Raw genomic sequence first — 18956 nt, 5'->3', positions numbered from 1 at the left:
AGTTTCAATGTTAAGTCAATGTAGAGACGCAATCCTAGGTTCTGTGGAGCAATTTGACGTTGCCGCAATGTGATGTAGACATGTAGCGCATCAGCATCGCGTCAGTAGTTCAAACATCTGGACTTTGGCAAAGAAGACGAGTTGCGTCAACCAATCAGGGACTGGGCTTTGGCCCAATCAGCGGGTGGAGTCTAAAACATTGCGTTCGGGGTCAATGCAGCATTGCGCAGAGTTGTTTAAAAGGGTTGAGCTTTTTGTCCTAAAAGAGCGACTTGCATAATTTTTTTCTTTGTTGTTATACATTTTTTGGCTCCTGCGATTTATACTCTGGAGCAATTTATAGTGGGGAAATTACGCTAGATGTTAGTGTTTGAGACCTGCTGACAGGTTTTACACTAGAACGTGACATCTGACCTACATTGAAGGGTAGGAACAGATCAGCGAAACTCAAAGGTGTCCACTCGGGCCTTTGGTCCCCCAAGGTGACACCTGGTCTGCCATAATCACAGTTAAAGACTAAACCTCCTCTTCACCTGTGACTGTCTCAAGCTCAATCTCCTAATCTTCTCCTTTGTTCTCTGTCACCTCTGATTAGTCAGGTAAAAAGAGTCAGCCAGAGCTTGGTTCTTGGTTATATCATTTACATTGAATAGTCACTCAAAAGGACAATATTTATCTTGTAGTTGTGTTTTCTTTATATACCGTGTTCAATAAAAGTCCCTGTCACAGCTCAAATGTAAAAATGTTCTCTGAAAACCACCTGATGGAGATCTGCAACTGATCTTTTTATTTCTTGTTTTGCATGAACGCATTTGTCTTCCGTTTTCTCTCTCCAAGCTTCAGAGAGATGAGTCTGTATAGAACAGGAAGCCTTTGACAGACTCAAAGCTCCTGTTCTTCCTCTGTCTCCTCTCCCTATTTGTTCTGTGTCTGTAAACCCTCTTCTATTATTAACAATAGGATTTCACTATAAATAGGTCTAAACTTGTTGGAGCTCAGCTGTTCAAGCTGTAACTAATTCAGAACTACTCTATACTTCCCGGGATGTTGAATGATCCGGACCATAAGGTGGTAGAGGATAAGCAGGCATGCCAGTGCGTGTGACAGAAAGAGAAAATGGTTGGGGATGATGGTCTGGTGGGTCAAAGGTCATCCTAAAACTCAAAATGCTCCTGAAGGGCTTGAGACAACTGTGTGGTCCATCTGAGAGAGCCACAAAGGTGTCATCACAGGCATGTAAAGTTGAACTTAAGTAAGAGTGGTGTTACTAATCCTATACATGTAGTCACATACTCAAGTGCTTTACGTCAGCTTTGTTTCCTAAAATAAAAAAATATTAAAAACAACGATTTTATTTTTGTGACACCCTGATTTGAAGTAAAGTACTAAGTACTAAGTAATAGTGCTAATCTAAGTAATAACATTGTTTTGTGTTGTGAGTTAATGTGTGGTGTGGTAACTTAATGTGTTGTGTTGTGACCCTTCTGGGCCACCATAAATAACTCAAGTAAAAATATTTAAAGGTAAAAAACAAATCTGCTAAATCCCGCCCCCAAAAAACACACTCTATTTTCTTATAGTAAAGACCAGCAGTAAAAGTAAAACTCCTTGACTAAAGTCTTTTGGATGACAACACGTTTGTTTTCCTAATGTGCAGAAAAAAATGAGAAAATAGAAAAGCATCAAGACAATTAGAGCCAGATAAAGCTAAACGAGAACAAGTGACTTTCTTCATTCCATTTTTTTTGTTTAAATGTAATTTTATGTGAGACAAAAATGTGAAGGAAGTCAGAACTCTGTCTCCCCCTCTGGTCACCGGCGGGAACCATCTCCAGAGTTCTTAATGTACTTCATCTCCCAACCCCAGCACACACTTCCTGGATGCCGCACACCTGACTCTCATTCACCAAATCAATCACAGTCTTTTACTTAAGCGCTGTACCTAGCCTCACTCAGTGTGAAGTATTGATTCTGTTTGCCTGCCTGCCCTGAATCTCGCCTGGATCCTGACTACTCTTATTTTCTCCCTGAAGCTCCCATGCTCATTGTTGTGCTCTGCCTGCCTGACCCTGATTTAGCTTTGTGGAGTTTTAGCTGAGCTAATACAACCTGCTGCATTTGGATCCAGCTGTCTGCCTGTTCTTGTGACAGTATGTATAAATAATATGATATCATTAAAATTAAAAGAAGATAATAAATAGGCAGTGTTTTTTAAAAAAACTACACAAAAGATGATTTATCATATTGATAGAAATTAATTTATCCTAAGAAGCCTTTTGCTGTAATTAATAGCTATTGGCATATGCCCCTATATGTCAAACAGTAAACAGCATGTCTCATAACTATGTATGAGATCTTGGAGTCAACTAATGTATGGCTGTAAGGCCAAGAGACAGGTCCCGGGTCTTCATAAATCAGCCATATCTAATGAACCGCCTAATTGTAATTTACAGCCTGCAAGCCCACTGCTGAGACAGAAAGAAACAGCTGAAAATGAGAGAGCGAGGGCAGGGAAACGAGAGGCACAAGGCTAAACAGAAATCCAGCTTTATCAAAAAAATCTGCTGCCTTCCAGAAGCTGTAAAAGTCTAACAAAAAAAATCTCTAGGGAACCTTGTCCAAATTCAGTACCTGGTGAGGAAAAATGCAACTACTGCATGTAGTCCTGGTCTAGAGGAAGAGAACAAAAAGTTTTTTGTACATTTCTATAAAGCAGTCAATTCCAGCTTCTTTTTCTGCAGCTTTTTTGTCTCTGCTGATGTTTTCTTCCCAGTTATTTTCTCTGGCGGCCAAATTATGCAAAAAACACGTTAAAGATCACGTCAACTTCAAAAGCAAAACTAATAATAATAAAAACATTACATTTTAAAAATCAAAATTAAATTTCAGAAATACAAAATTAAGCAAAATAATAATGAAACCTTTCAGAAAAACAAAAGTAATTTCCAGAAATCAAAAGGAAATGCAACAACACGAAACAAGAAAAGAAACCAGTCAAAGTAGGAATTATGGGACATCGCTGAGTGGATGATGATATTCGATTTTTGACGTTTGATTCATTTCAAACACGTCTTCAATGTCCACAGAGTTTTATGATTATACAGTGCATATCCGGTATCGCATCATGAAAAATAACATTTGGTTGAAATCCTGAACAGCCGTCATGATCCAATCAGCGATGTCCCATACATTTTCTGATTTCTTTTTGTGTTTTTTAACATTTCATTTGGATTTCTGAAAATTACTTCTTGTTTCCTTTATGTTTTGTTTCATTTTTTGAAAATTGTGTCTTGATTTCTAAAATCTAATGGTATTGCTTTTTTATTTGTTGTTGTGATCTTAAATATGTTTTTGCGTGAAGTAATTTGACATACATTTTAGTTTGTTTGTTTAGTTTGTTTTTTCATAAATTTTGTTTTTTATCGCCTCACACGTATTCAATTCAGCTTCCCAATGCGAGAGGCAGAGGGACAAAAGTCAGGTTTGGATGCCTGACATGGGTCTCCACCAGAGTCTTCAGCATTTGCTCCTGTGATTGTTTTGGTTCTCTGTCATCTATTGTGTGTAAGTTTGTATCTTGAGCCTAACGCCGACGCTGCAACAACTGAATTTCCCAAGCTGGGATCAATAAAGTATCTTTATCTTTATCTTTATTCAAGGACAAAGCAGCTGCTGTGATTGGCTGGATTAATGCCCTGCATAGGTTGAAGTGAGGCCATGTGCGGCGTCACAAACAATGCATATACTCTGCAGGACAATGGATACCTTGTGCAGCATGAACTCACAGCTCTCTCTACATTCAAGACCATAAGCATATTGTACATGTGCTCTTACATACTTCACTGCATGGCTCTCTCTGAGAAGGATTTATGCTTTTTGCTGTCCTAGTTTTGTTTTCTCAGCCAACCTAAACTAGATGCAGAAATATTCCTATAGCATTTTATCTTTGTCTTCTCCCCATGTTTATTGAAAATGAAGTACTTAATTTATGTATTACAGTTTCAAGTCCCACCGCCTGCTTCCCACAGCACACACATAAACCCCAGCCCGCCCGTGAGCCCGCTGTAACGTGTGGCTTCACCCAGGCCAGGGGACAACAGTGCAGAAAGGATTAGTCTGGATTGTAGCGGCTTGACATGCCTGGGGACACTGACGTGCTTCCCACTGCCAAACAAGACAACTGCTCTTAAGGTGGAGGCGCTTTTCGAGGTGCTCAACAGCTGGTTCAGCAGTAACCTTGTTCCTTTTAAACCACCTTGGCAGAGACGCATTGAGATGATTGCGATTGTTAGATGACTCTGATAGTTAAAGTGCTTCAGGAGCTCACAAATAAATGGGAAAAATGTCTTAATCTCACTTTAAATTCAGTTGGTATTCCTGATTATCCTATCATGACTTTTGCAGCCTTCAAACCTCTTAAAGTCTCACTCAGATGTTGGCTGATGCTCTGCTTTTTCTCCTGAGACTAACATGCAGCAGAAAATCCAGTCTTGTGTGCAAAGCACAATACAATTCATTGCCACCATCTGTATGCATCACGCCTTCGCCGTGGTCAATAATTAAATAGAATATGTTGTTTATTGACTGACTGAAAGTAGCTCGCCTATGAATAATGCAGTCAACCTGTGTTCAGAAGGCTGAGTAACGCCTCACAGTTTGCCCTCACTGATAGGAAACAAAACTCATTGTCAGAGGATAGAGAGGCAACTGGGATTACAACAGGGGCATGCAGTGAAACGGCTTGTCAGTCCTAATCTGGGATTAGCAGGAATTCACAGCTCCTGGGTGCTTTAAAAGCCACCTGTTTGGAGGGATGATGTGACACTTTAGCGCTCCTTGTTTGAGTCGGAATCTTTTGTTTGCATTCAGGTTTTTCTTATTGATGTGTGCTTTTGTAGAAGTACTTCACCAGATGGCATATGTTTAAAATTTAACTATATTGTTTTTTACTCTTTTGCTGCTTCTGTGCTTTTCCAAGCATCTGCAAAAATCTAACATTTTTCAACCCCTTCACGCCATTTGTCGCTAATTTGCAACGTACAGTTAAATTCAGGACTCCACTTAATTAGCATCACCTTGAACGGAAAAAAAACATTGAAGAATGTTCTTTATATAACTGGAAATAAAGTCAGGCATGAAGGGGTTAAGACCAAACCATTTCCTTGACATTAAGAGGTTTTTTGGTGCCATTGCTGTCAAAACATTTTGTTACAAAAATGACAAACTAGAAATGTCTTCCCAATGTTTACTGTTGTCTTCATGTAAATGAGTGACAGACAAATGAGTTTGGTGATTGTTTGGTGGAACCCATGGGTCCTGTGATGACTTATTAAAACTCACTTCTTTCTGCTGCGGCAGCCTCAGGGCTAACGTCAGTAGTTATGTGCGAGGGCAGCTGTCATTTCACCACAAGTTATTCTGTGATAACCTTATTCTGCTGCTGTCCTCCTAAAAGAGGCGCTCCTGCTAATTGTGTGTTTGAACTGTGATCCATTTAACCCTTGTGCTATCCTAGGCACTTTAACATTGGGAGTTGGGTCATCTAGACCCACTAGACAGTGCGCTGAACCTTTATTCTTCAATGATTTGTGATCTTCACTGGTGTCCATGGATTATATGAAATCTTTCCACCTTTATCCACCTTTGTCATGGTAGGGAGAACACGTCAATGTAAGGGTGGGGTCATCTAAGATAGAACAAGGGTTAAAACCCACTCCTATGAAAATTGTGTTTTTTGTGTTTAACATGTTCTTCTGGGATTTTTCTGATAATCGAAAAAAAATAAAAATGGCATTTCTGAGTACTTTTTATTCAAATCGTTTTGAATCAGTAGCAGACACTAAAGTGGCTCGTAGGAGTGATGTAGAAGCTGCTACAGCAAGCCGCAAGCTCCCTGTTCCGCTCCATTCAGATGCATCTGCTTACAGACAATTAGATCCATTTAGGTCTTTGGCCGAATCCAAAATTCTTTCCCTATCCCCCTGGCTTCTCCCTATTGCTCCAATTGTAGGGGCATTTAGAGCTGTGGTGGTGTCCAAACTTGTTTTTTTAAGGGGTAACCGTAGTGACTTAAGGATGAATATCCCTCCACCGGGAGGGTGAGGAAAAGTAACGCATTTCTTCATGTGGGTGTGTTCTGAAGCACAAAAGTAATGACTTTTTGTTGTTTTTGCATGATTTTTTAAAGTTATAAAACCAATGTTTTTGCACCAGTTAGTTTGGGGGTGTGAGGGGCTGTAAGCTAGGGGAAGAAAGTGTAAACAAAGGTTATGATGGGAAATGAGGGCAGGCTTGCTCTGCATCAACAGTCACTCCCACAAATCAAAGATGAATTTCTGATGAACTACTGCTGCTAGGAACGATTTTACAACAGATCAAAAGATGATCGGAGACGGTCTTTATTGACTTATAAGCTTTAACCATCTAATTTAGTGATTTCTTTACCTTTCTTCCATGAACTATATATATTCTTAAGATAATTGGATTCTTCCTTGTTTACAGCCTCTGACAGCTACATGGAGAGGTTGCAGCAAAACAAGGCTTAAAACTTGTGTAATTAGCTTATTTGTGCATCTCAGTGGAGTTATGTTTGCTCTACAAGAGGTCAGAGGAAGCTGGTGGCTTCAGCCGAGAGGACAGAAGGCTTCGTCGCTCCACTAGATCCTGCTAATGGAGCTAATGGAGAAGCAGCGCATTACCTGGTGGAAGGTGTTTGTGGAGAGGCAGACTGTGTGTGCTTTAAGCTGACAAAGATAAGACATGAAACCAGGTCAAAGGAAGACACAGAGCAAAAAGGGTGCATGGATCCTGCAGAGTGATTGTGTGCCATGCACTAAGACTTTTTTTGGCCAATTTATTTATTTTTCCCCTGTTTAGGACATTTTTTGCTCTTTAGCAGAAAGAAACAAGAGGAGAGATATTACATTTTTACTTTTATTTTGAAAGTGTATGTCTTTTATGATCTAGTAGTGATGCAGTAAACATTTGTCGACCAATTATGACTCAACATAAACCCCCACGAGGGCTAAAGCTACATTACTAAAGTACTTTCAAACACACATTTCCGAAGAGATAAGCCACATTAGTAGGGGATCATGGTAGTGATAAGCCATGGAAAAGGTTGAATTTCAAGGGAGGAAAAATGTCATGTTTCATGAGTCGATGTAAAGACATTTTGTTTTATAAGTGTCAAGATGACGCTACTGTAAAAGTTAGGCACAATTACTGCTAAAAACAAAACAAAAATCCAATCCCATCTATGCAGTTTTAGAGCATAAATATTAAAGGTGTTTAGATGTAAAAGTATTCTGTTGGTTTTCTACTTGTATGACTTCATTTCCGAATAAAAGCTTTCCCAGTCGAGTAACAGAATGTATGTTGGAGCATCACATGGACCAGTGGGTCTTCAATACAACAATCGCAAAACAGGAGTGGATACATTTCCTATTTTTTGTAAATAAGCAAAAACATTTGTATCAACCAGTCATCACCACCCATCAAAGTACAGGACATCGTTCTGATAGATACGTCACTGCACATGTTTAACTACAGTGAATGGCAAATACACAGTGAGTGTTTCCTAAAACTTCAGAAAGGTGTGTGTTTGGCATCAGTGTACTACACATAGCTGGTCATTTAAAAATAAAACTTTGAACAGGACGCACACGGAACGTTTTTTGCTCTTGGTACACCGTGCGCTTTGAGTTGATGACATGACAACTACGAACTCACAGGTCCTACTCAACAAGCTACTGTTGGACAAATGACAGAGGATCTTTTTCATCTAAAACATTCATCTAAACGTTTCAGTTTTCTTCAAAACAATTGTCTGATTAATCTTAAAATCTGCTTTTCATAATAAATCTGTGTATCTAAGTGCATAAATATGAACATAAATATGTGTGTAAGTATAGGCAAATCTGACATAAACAGTAACTGACTCAGTGTTTGATTTCCAGTCACTTTACGTTTAGAGCTTCCGCTTCTTGACATTCAATTCTGTAATTTGAAAAATAGAAAAGCTATTCATTAATGTATTTACAAATTGAGTGCAAAATTTGCTTTAACGAAAAAACTTGACTATTTTGCAAGGTGCCCTGGGTTTGGTAAAGCTGTGAGTGAGAAGAAGCAGTCCTTGTGAGCTACTGTGTGTTGACTTTGGTCGTCAATGGTTTCTTCAGTAGTTTTTTCTGTATCTATGCCACGGAGCAGATAAATGTATGTGTGCTCTGTATTTGTTTTAGCTTTGGGTGTGTTAGCGTGCCAGGAAAAATAGCCAGCACAAGGTAGGGTGTTGGTCACTCTACGCCACATCTGGATTTCTGGGGGTCTGCGGTTGGTCCGGCATCACCTGAGCACAGAGGCTGAACACAGAGAGCCGGAGAGCACAGAAAACTGTGTTTACAGCCATGTACAAACGATGCATTCATGATTTTTTGAAAATTCCTGCTTCAATTGATATGAAAGTCATTAGGTTTGAATTTGGCTGCATGTGTTTTCTTGATGAGAGACAAAATCCTCAAACTGCAACACTTGTCTATAAAAAAAATTAGACAAATGCAAAAATATATGTTTTTTTTACATTTTATGTAAATTCTCTGAGATACATTTTGGGATCCTTACTTGAAAAGAAATAACGTTAGATATTTTATCACAAATGGTGTGACTTTAATTTACAAACATTTTGAGGAACATGTTGCTGTAAAATGTTTAAAGGGTTTTGTGCTCAAACTGGGCCTGAAACTGAAGGGTGGTAAGTTTAGACTGAGGAGGGAAGCCTCACCTGAGAAGCCAGCCTGTTATCTTCTCTCATCTCCCATAGGGGATTCAAAACAATGTGCCCACGGTGCTGAAAGATGTTAGCATTTATATGGTGTCTGCTATCTGCCATTCAAATTCAAACTTCTTCTGCACCTTTTAAATCATCTTAGTCTTATTTGATGTGGCCAAATTTGAAATAAAGGGTTTCATAAGAATAAAGAATAAACGGTTTGACTGGCAACAATCTGCTTTTGTATTGTAACTAAATAGTCCATGTTGCTGGTCTGTGGTATGAAAACATGCCTCTCAAAGTTTTATCTGAAGCATTCTGTTCAACTGAAGTCAGAGTTAAGAAAGAGTTAATGGAGTTCTGTACCTCGCCTGGTAAATACATTGAGCTCCCCACTGAAGAACACACAAAGACTGGTGTTTACCTGAGAATGGTGGAGGGATTTGGTGCTGATGGTTGACAGATGTAGTTACTTGTGTCAACCAACAATGGAGATCAGCATTCGCCCTTTCCTCTCCTCCTTTTATTGTCTCATTGAGTCGTGAACGGGTCAGAACAAACTGTGGGCAGGAAAGATGCTGAAACAGGACAGCCTGTATCCACAGCTACGCTTCTTCTGACACTGAAATGCTACTGGGTGTAGAAAACAAACTGATTCGGTAGAACTGGCTCAGAGAACAACTGGTGCTGCTTTTGACTTTTCTATTTTGGGCAAAAACAGGGGGATGAGGTTGAATCCAGGCCAAGCTGAGAGTGCTCACATTCCAACTGTGTGACCTGCAATGGTCCCCCCTGTTTGCAGTGATCTAATGAGAGGCTAGACAAACCCTATAGGAAAGTTGTTCACATATAAGACCCATTCTTCTCCTCGTCATTTATTTTGCCTGGTAGTGAAACTGAGCTCACTTTCTTTTAAGCAACGCCCTGTTTTTCATTCAGACCTTAACGTTCCATGCCCACAAACACTTATGAAAGGCTTGTGTACAAACTCTCAGCTGCAAAGCAATAGATTGTGCTGGTTCTTTTGGTTTTACTCTAAACTGCTGCCATTTTATCCTCTGTAAAAAATAAGAGTCTTAATTACCTGACATCCTCTAGATTTTGATGTTTTAAATCATATTAAAGTCCGACTCTGATCATCTTTTGTTCTATTTCAAAGCGTTCCCGGTGATCTTTTAGCTATGATTTTGCTGTGTCGTTTTCTATAACATAATGTCTGCAGAGCGGCAGGAGTTTATCAGTAATTTGTCTTGCCACATCTATCGGTTTACATGCTCTCCCGCTAGCTTACAGCCCCTTACAACCCCAACCAAACATTACCGGTTCAACAAAGATGGTGAGCAATATTGGAGCTATTTAGCAGTTTAGATCCAGATCCAGCTCAGACAAGGAAAACAAAGATCAAATCAACAAAACAAAAACAAAGATGGATCAAATCATCTACAAATGGATGCATCAGAATGGAACGGAGCAGGGAGACTATAGCCTGCCTTTGTAAGCTGCAGGCTTTTTCCAAAACCTTTTCTTGCATCTGCTCCAGAATCACGATTTGAATAAAAAAATACTCAGAAATGCAATTTTAGGCTTAATTTTTTTTATATATGTCCTCAATCATCAGAAAAATGCCACAAGAACAAGTTAAAAACTACAATTTTCATCAGAGTGGGTCTTTAAGAAGTCCAACATGTGATGGTAAACAAAATAAATTACACAAGAAACATCCACAGCTTTTAAAATTGTGTGATTTGTTTTTGGTTTTAGTTAACATTTCTTTTAATTTCAATAGAGACTGTATGTCAAATCTTTTTTGTCTTGTTCTCATAGGCGTGAGTCCTGCGTAGTCGATCACTTGCATTTGCTCCAGTTTACAGATGGCTTTTCCTGTTAAAAAATGTTCAAATGTCTATTTTTCCCTTTTTCCTTTGCTTCAGTTTCTGAAAAAAGCTTTACTAGTTCATCCAAGTGTTTTCATGTCAGTTCACTGCAAAAGACAGGCCCCTTAGTAACATCAACATTTTTTTATTTTATTTAAATAATCAAAAAAAAAAAAACTGCCAATGGGATAAGAAAATTTGTCTTGCCAAAAATTCTTTTTTTAATGTTGTATTCCAGTTTTATTACAACTTCTAAATTCTAATCACTAAGACATATTTTCTCAAACTGATCATTTTGCTTTTGAAAAACTTTTATTAAGATGATTTTTCTTTCAAGGCAGAAAATGGGAACATTTTCCTAAAACAAGGGTCTTTTTCCTTTCTTTAGATGCAGTTTTTGCTGTCTGGACTAAGACAAACGTGTGTCCACAATTGTTGATGCCACTCTAGTTTGTTGAAGCGGAGCAAGAAACATTGGAAGTTTTTACGTTTCACGCTTACTAAACCTGCATGTTTTGACCTAAACCTTCAGTTTGCTCCCTTTCAGGTTGTTTTCTTGCTGGTACTGTCCAAAAGACGAGCGGCTCTAAGAATTGTCCTCATTTTCTTTCTCCTCCTTGTGTTTTCTTCTCTTATCCTCTGTCTCTCCCTCTTTGGTATTTCCCACTTCCTCCGTTCGATCCAGCTGGGACGGCTGGAGATTTTACACCCAACTGGTTGAGTTGGAGGCCTTTGTCGGAGCCCTTCTCTTACTCCACAAGTGGCAGAAGGGACTTGGGTTGTGAATAGTGCTTTGTGTAATGTTTTTCTAAGAGGGGGCCCTCTCTTCCCCACTCTCATCTGTCACAGGTCTCTCTCCATCCACGCTCCACAATGCTTGATTGTTTCAGCCAAGTCGCCAGGTTCCAGGCCAGATCTGAACAACGCTCTTCTGCCAAATTCCGACCCTGGCTTTCGTTTTTCTTCCGCTCACAAAGGGATTCTAAGTTACTGTCCACATTTAGAAGAGGGCTTAGCTGGCGGTCCACCTTTAGTATGCTGCTTGCTGAGTGCTTCTTTCAGCTAAGGGCTGAAGAAAACCTTCCAAAATGTCAGACTTGAGAACAAAAACTCCAAGAGAACATAAGTGACACCCAAGGAAGCCCTTTGTTACTAATAATAGCTGCAAAACATGCATTCTATTTACATTTGATAATATTATTCCTTATGGAGCTGCATGGTGGTGCAACAGTTACCGCTCAAGACTCACTGGTTTCTCCAGGCACTCTGGCTCCCTCGCACAGTCCAAAAACATGCCTCATAGGTTAATTTGTGATGCTAAAGTGTCGATGTGAGAGTGTGTGGGAGTGATTGTGTGGCTCTGCAACAGACTGGCGACCAGTCTTGGGTGTACCCCACCCTTTTGCCCAACAGACAGGCTCCAGCAACCCTGTAACTCCAAAAAAGATATAATGGGTAGAGGGAACGGGATGTAGTTGTTTCTTAGAGGAATGGAATTTCTGTATGTCTATTTATAGTAAAAATCAGAACAGTAAATTGCTAAAAAAAAAAGAAAAATATATATAAATTGAACTAATACCAAGCACAGAGTCTCATCAGTGCCATTTCAAAGAAAAACTGTCAGAAAAAGTGTCTAAGTTTCAAATGAAAACAAACCTAAAACGTGTTTAACATTTAAAGACAGGTCTGCTTGCAAATTTATGTTGTGTATTTGTAGACAAAAGCATTTTATGGCTTTTGTAGTTGACCATTTTCCCCCTTTAAATCTATGCAGTGTGTTAGCCACAGCGTTTTCTTTCCTTTCGTGTTTGTCTTTGAACCCTTGTGCTATCCTAGACACTAAACATTGGGAGTTGGGTCATCTAGACCCACTAGACAGTGCTCTGAACCTCTTTTCTTCAATGATTTGTGATTTTCACTGGTGTCTATGGATGACATGAAATCTTTCCACCTTTGTCCACCTTCATCATGGTAGGAAGAACACGTCAAAGTAAGGGTGGGGTCATCTAAGATAGCACAAGGGTGAATAGTTGTTGTTTTTTATTTATTTGAATTTTATGACTTTTTATCGATTTAAACTAGGTTTATATATGTCGTTTATGTCAAGCACCTTGTGTTCTATAGCATGTTGATGAAAGGTGTTCTACAAAGTGATTGATTGGCTGATTTGTCACATACAGTAGCTGCTACCTGGGATAGTAGCATTGTCATGACACAGTCTTGCTGGTTTTGTTGTTTCTTTGCTGCGTCATCAATCTGTTATTTCTATGTTTTAGTGAGAAGAGTACTGACATTGTCATGTGTACAAATTGTCCTTGAAGACCCGATCCTAGAAGACAACACAGGTTTTTTGATTTGGGTTCAAATCTGCATAATCATAATTAAAAGATCAATTGGAAGGCTGTGAAAATAGATCAAAAGATGATCAAAATGGGACTTCAATTTGTCTGTGAACTCTCCCACTAAAGTTTTTCATTGCAAAATGTCACTGTTTTCGTAAAAAAAACATAACAAAATTGTATAGAATCAATGATTTTGCTGAAGCAGGATTTAGTCTGAACCTGTTCAAATCTATTTGGTAGCTTTTGTAAACAAGAGTCGTTGAAGCTGTCGTTTTGTAGTAGCTCTTACAAAAGACCACAGAGGATGTTGACACGCATCAACAAACTGAGTGCTGTTGCAGAGTGAAACCTTATCATTGCACAGGGTTAGGATGGTGGGCATTCCTGGCCATATGAGACAGCAATTCCAAGAAATGAAGACTGAAGCTCTCCCATAAACACAGCAGCAGCAGCAGCAGCAATATTGTCAGCTAAATATAGGCTGTCTTCTCCTTGCTGGGCTCCCCACTGCTTTGTCGTCTGTGATGTGAGGTGTTTGAGTTGATCGCAGATTAGTGATTCTTGTCTCAGGCCTCACAATGTCAACTGGAAATATACTACACAAAGCCTGAGCTGCTCTTCTGTTATTTTTAATAGGAAACTTGATGGTAGATTTAGAATTATTAGAAAAAAAAACGTTTTATGAGCAAAATAATGCTTGTTATGAAATAATCCGAGAGTTTTGGTTACGTAGCCTCTCGATAAAGGCTTTGTCATTTTTTCTTGATGTAGTTTTTCCCAGCAGCTAAATGCGAACTTGACTGACAACACTAAATCCTGTGCTGACATGTTGCCGCTAAAAAGATTTCAGAGCAATTTCCACAGAAAGTAAACAGAGTCGACGTTCAAGAAAACATGTGACATATTAAGAAATATACAACTGCCCATTTTTTTTTGGCTTTCTCAGGTAGATTTTGGTGCTCCAACACCTACTGTAGTCATGCTGGATCTGATTTTAGCCACACTTAGATCTCAAACTAATGGCTTTGAATTACACTCAGGAATACTTTGACACATGGAAGAGATCTGAGTGACTCAATGGCTCCAAAACAAGCACCAGTCATCATCCCCTCCAGCTGTGCTCCATGGTCGTTATTCCTGCTAAAATTCTGTTTTTTGTTTTTACCCAACTAGGATCTGCGCTCCAATCTAAGTAAGGCAAAAACAACCTGTTGTTATCAGCATTTTTGCTGATGTCTTCTTTTGCTGGTACTGTTTGAAGACACATCTAGATTCCACAGAAAAAAACTTGTTCCTACTTAAATGTGTTTTAAGTAGGAACAGAGCGCTAGTGTTGTGGCAGAAGTTTGAATGTATCTGCTGTAAATCAAAGTATTTATTACATCCATCGCCATGTTTGTAAATGACTTATCGTGTGAGTTGGTTTGTATTTATTCACATAATTATTATTTAATTGCAACAGTGTAATTGCGAAATTTTGTTTTTCAGCATTTCTAGAATTTCGATAGTCTTGCGCATCTGTGTGATGGAAACACAGCTAGTGTGTTTGATTTTTTGGTTTACAGATAACTGGTGGTTATTTTGAAGAACATTTGCCTAAACAATTCGCAGCCTTTGTCTATGATATCGTAATAGTATTATTTTAGTATTTTTTTTTAGCATTTCTCAACATTAAAGAACCATAAGGTCAGTTACAGATGCTCTAACACAAAACTATTAATGGTCCTCCAGCTTCTCCAGGTCAGAGTTTAGAATTTCACTTTCAAGCTGCAGTCCTCTAATTTGACCTGCGTTTCAGTCACTGGATGCTTCATTCTGACAGTGGTTGTAAAACGTGATCTGCACAGAACATCCTGACACACAGAGCCTCTGAACAACAGTCAGGATCAAACCTGCTTTTTTTAATTCCTACATTTGTAACATAAATAGATATATAATAGGAAAAATAGACAATCCTAGCCCAACAAGGAGCTAAAATTAATATTTTCTATATGTATTAATACCCAAATTTATTTATTGATCAAGACTTATCATTTAGCCTCCTCGTGGATGCTTCTATAAAACGACTTAGATTAAAGTTTGCCTTTCTTATATCAAAATAAACTATTTTTTAAAGGAGGAAGAACATTCATTTCAGCAAATTGCATTCTATTGTTGCTCCTTGTGCTTCACTATATTATCATTACACACCACACCCTTTTTTTTTTTCATTAAAGCTATCATTATTTTTACAGGGTAGCCCAAAGTTTGACTCATTTGAGACCGATTGTGTCTAGTTTGATTAAATAAATGTTTAGAAGTTTGACTTTTGTGCGCACTCTTAGCAGGTTGAAGCAGGTTGTAATAAAACTGGAATTTAAAAAAAAAGATCCCTTGTTGCTCGTAGTTTTAGTCTGATATAACCGTTTCAACAAACTCCATTTCCAAATCAAACCCGGCTCAGATACCTCACACACAGTGGCTCCTCTTTAACTGAGGGGTCAAACTTGTGTTTAAAGGGGCCCTGGAGGTTACACATTTCAAAAAGTCAGACAGCAGTGATTTATTCAACACTAATGTTGAAGAAGGAATCTGTTTTGCTTTGTAAAGTTTTTTTGTGTGTGGTATTGAGAGATGGGCTTTGCTGTTTTAAGCCATCAGAGGAGTAGCCCTCCTGACCGGACGCCTTTCTCTTGAAAACTTGCACCCTCGCGTGTTCAGGTTTGACTTATTTAAAACATTTTCATCTTTTTCACGTCGTTTTATGCATCTGAATCAAAGTCAGAAATATAAAAATGCAGTGGTTAGATGACGTTTTAAGGGAGGAATGTTAAGGGGAAAAAAAACTGTGAGCAAGTGCAGCAGGAGGGAGTCATAACAGGAAACAAGGTATTAGCCTAATGGCTCTTGCAGTGCACGAGTTCCATGTGAAAAATGAGAGATTCTTCCACTTGAAGTTGTCAGCACGGTCTGTGCTTCTTTAATAGTGCAGAGGTGATGAGAGGCCTTCTTAATGGATTAAAAGGTTATCCATGTGTGTGTTAGTGTGTGAGGAACAGAGGAGATAAAGAGAAGTAAGTTGCTCTGATGGGAAGACAAAAATCACTCTTTAAATCATTTTTCAGCTTTAATCACATGTCAAGCCTTAATTTCTGTATTTTTTATTTCCTTTAGATTATTCTTTCTTTTTAATTAAGTATATTTGTCACAGTTACTTCAGTTTTAAGTAGGAGAACAATAAGATTCATTGCATTATAAAAATGGATTCTACTTTAACACCTTTTTTTTATTTTATTCAATTAACAATAATGGGTAAAAAGTGCTCATTATCTCCTATAAAGCATCAATTTTGCAAATATAAAACAACTACAAGTATCAGTGGTGTGTAGAAATGATCTTGAAATGATCCATAAAATCAATAATGACAAAACTATATTTCGTTCAAAATCATTCACTGTGTGATTCTGGTAACTCAAAAAGTGCTGCAAAAAGAAACGCAAGATGTCAAGATGACTAAGATGTCGCTGTTTAAAGCATACATAAGACTGGTGAAGTACTCCTCCCAAAACACTCGTGATATTCCTGTTGGGATATACAGTATTTTAGGGTTACTTTTTCTGTGCAATACTAATGTTTTGGGGTTATAGTGGTTTCATTTTAACACAATTTATGCTTTCGGTTCATTTTGCTTTTTTTAAATAACCCAGCAAAAATAATAATAAATCCCTTATAACCTCAGAGTTGGGTTAAAAACAACCTAACTTGTGGAGTTTTTAGTGTGAAACCTAAACATGAATTCCATATTTCATTTTTTTTATTGAGTTCAAAACCCATGATCCAGCTAGAAAAACTGGTGATCATTTTGTCTAATTTAGTGACGGAGCTACAACATTTTACATGAAGGGGGCAGAAGATTTTGGACGGCTGGATGTTCCTGTAATGAATATTAAAACAGCAGTTCTTTCAACTGAGTTGCTATTACTAAAGTTTAAAGAGGCTATTTTGGATTATTTCTTATTCTCTGTCAATAATGATACAGATACTGACTCAAAATTTAGGGGAGTCAGGGCAAAGCTTTTTAAATTAAATTACGTCAAGACACACTTAAAGCCATTGTTTTCCAGTCCACCATTATGAGATCAATCACACCAGTTTGCCTCCTTTCGTGCTCAGTGTTCTTGAAAACGAGCAGAGTTTACCAATGCGCTTTCATCTTTCCTTCACAGAATGATGTCTTCCATGCGAGCAACTCCTCCCTTTCGCCCCCCGTCTGAGGAGGCAGAAGCGATGGGTCAGGACAACGCAGTCTGGGCAGATGAGGGGCCAGAGGGCCCAAAGGAGACGGGGTCCCCCTTGCTACAAGATCAGTCTCACTCAGATGAATTTCAGCCTGTCACAGAAAAGCGGATGGATGCTGACTGGGAAAATGTCGCCCCTGCTGCGATGGTGAGAAGTGGATTACTCGCGGTGAAGTGAAATTGACCATTTCTTATCTTGAAATATGGTGCTGTAACTCAAACCTATAAAGCAAATGCAGTTGCTGTACACAGTAAACACACTTGAGGCATGCAGGTCATAAAGCACTCGTGAAATACATGCAGGAGTACACGGAGTGTGCAAATTCTCATGCGTGATGACAAACGTGCCCTCTCGAGTGAACACACTTTCTAAGATGCATATAAACCCATTCCGGTCACACACACTCACACAGCAGCAGCTCTCTCTGCTCAGTTTGCTGCAGGCGGTGCTGCAGGCGGCCCTATGAGGGTCCTTCTTGAGAGAGTTATACCCCAAGCTTCTTTATATCTCCACAGCATGGATGTGTGTGTGCTTGTGTGTGTACTTGACTTAAGGTTCTGTGTGTCTCTGGTGGATAAGGCAGGTTGGACTGGAGCCTCTGAGTTTTTATGGGCCTCATCATTGTGGTAAAACACATCTAAAACTTCTCAGACAAAGTAGCCATTCTACATATGATTGTACATTTTTTGGAGAACATATTAAAGTTCTTTGTTTTTCTAAAAGTGTATTAATGCTTTTTCAGAACAGCTGTAAAAGTGACTTAACTTGGATGAGATTGATTACACCTTGGATCAAAGCAAACTTTTTGGCCGAAGTGTGCAGTCATACTGTGGTTGGGGCTCAATTCCCCAACTACTCAGTACTTAGTGCACTATCACCTAAAGTGCCTTTGCCATTTTTTCGGGGTGTCCGAAACTAGATTTCCAAAATCAAGTACCCTGGAAATTTCCCAGAAGTCTTTGAGAAAAACTAGTGTGCATCGAAGCTCTCAATATAGACCACAATGCATTGCGTTTGAATGATTTATTTAAAAAAATGCATTCAGAATTAATATTTAATAAATCATCAAAGTTCTCATCATCAGAACATAGTGGATTCATAAATAGTCTTTGTAAAATGATCATAATTTTTAGGCTTTTACTTCAGAAAATGCCTGATGAGACATAATATAGTTCCATTGTTTACATTTTATTCACTCTTCTACGCAATTACGGTAATTTCAGTGGATTTTGTAGTGAAGAAAAGTTACAGTGGTGATGTGTTCATGTAATCAATGTAAATCATTGGATTCTGACGCAGAGAAAAGCAACTTTGCACAGTTATGCAACACTTTATTTAAGTAATGTGTTGAATACCAATGCAAAGCCGACATGCAAAGTCGCTCTTCTCCGTTTCCGAATCAGCTAATTCACACAAACAGTTGAGGATTAAAGCATTGCTGGCAACATCTCCATTGTTTAAGGAGATGCTGTGGATTCAACAGCTCTTACATGCTCTGGAAATACAAAATACTTATCCTGATTGACTTCCCTTTAACAGTTTGATGAAGATATTGCAAAATAATACCAGTCACAAATCTCTTAGCAGAGAAAGACGGCTGAGTTGAAAAGGAGCCGGCTTGTCACCTTGTAAATCTTTAAAACTGAAACAAAAAAAAAAAAGAATTTATTGCAACATTAAACAAAAAGCCAA

The 18956-nt window shown here is 38.6% G+C and overlaps 1 protein-coding gene across 4 annotated transcripts in view; it reads left to right on the top strand.

The window, feature by feature from the left end:
* sox6a (SRY-box containing gene 6a) overlaps nucleotides 1-18956 on the top strand; it is a 129621-nt gene that overhangs the window by 25174 nt on the left and 85491 nt on the right. For 3 of the 4 annotated variants that reach the window (XM_023955377.1, XM_023955378.1, XM_023955376.1), the window contains one exon: nucleotides 17192-17411. In XM_023955377.1, the coding sequence (XP_023811145.1) occupies nucleotides 17193-17411 (219 nt within the window). In that variant the 5' untranslated portion in view covers nucleotide 17192. 4 annotated transcript variants of the gene reach the window in all.

Source organism: Oryzias latipes, chromosome 6 (assembly GCF_002234675.1).
Source record: "Oryzias latipes chromosome 6, ASM223467v1".
Taxonomy (NCBI): domain Eukaryota; kingdom Metazoa; phylum Chordata; class Actinopteri; order Beloniformes; family Adrianichthyidae; genus Oryzias; species Oryzias latipes.
This window is presented reverse-complemented; position numbering and strand designations above follow the sequence as displayed.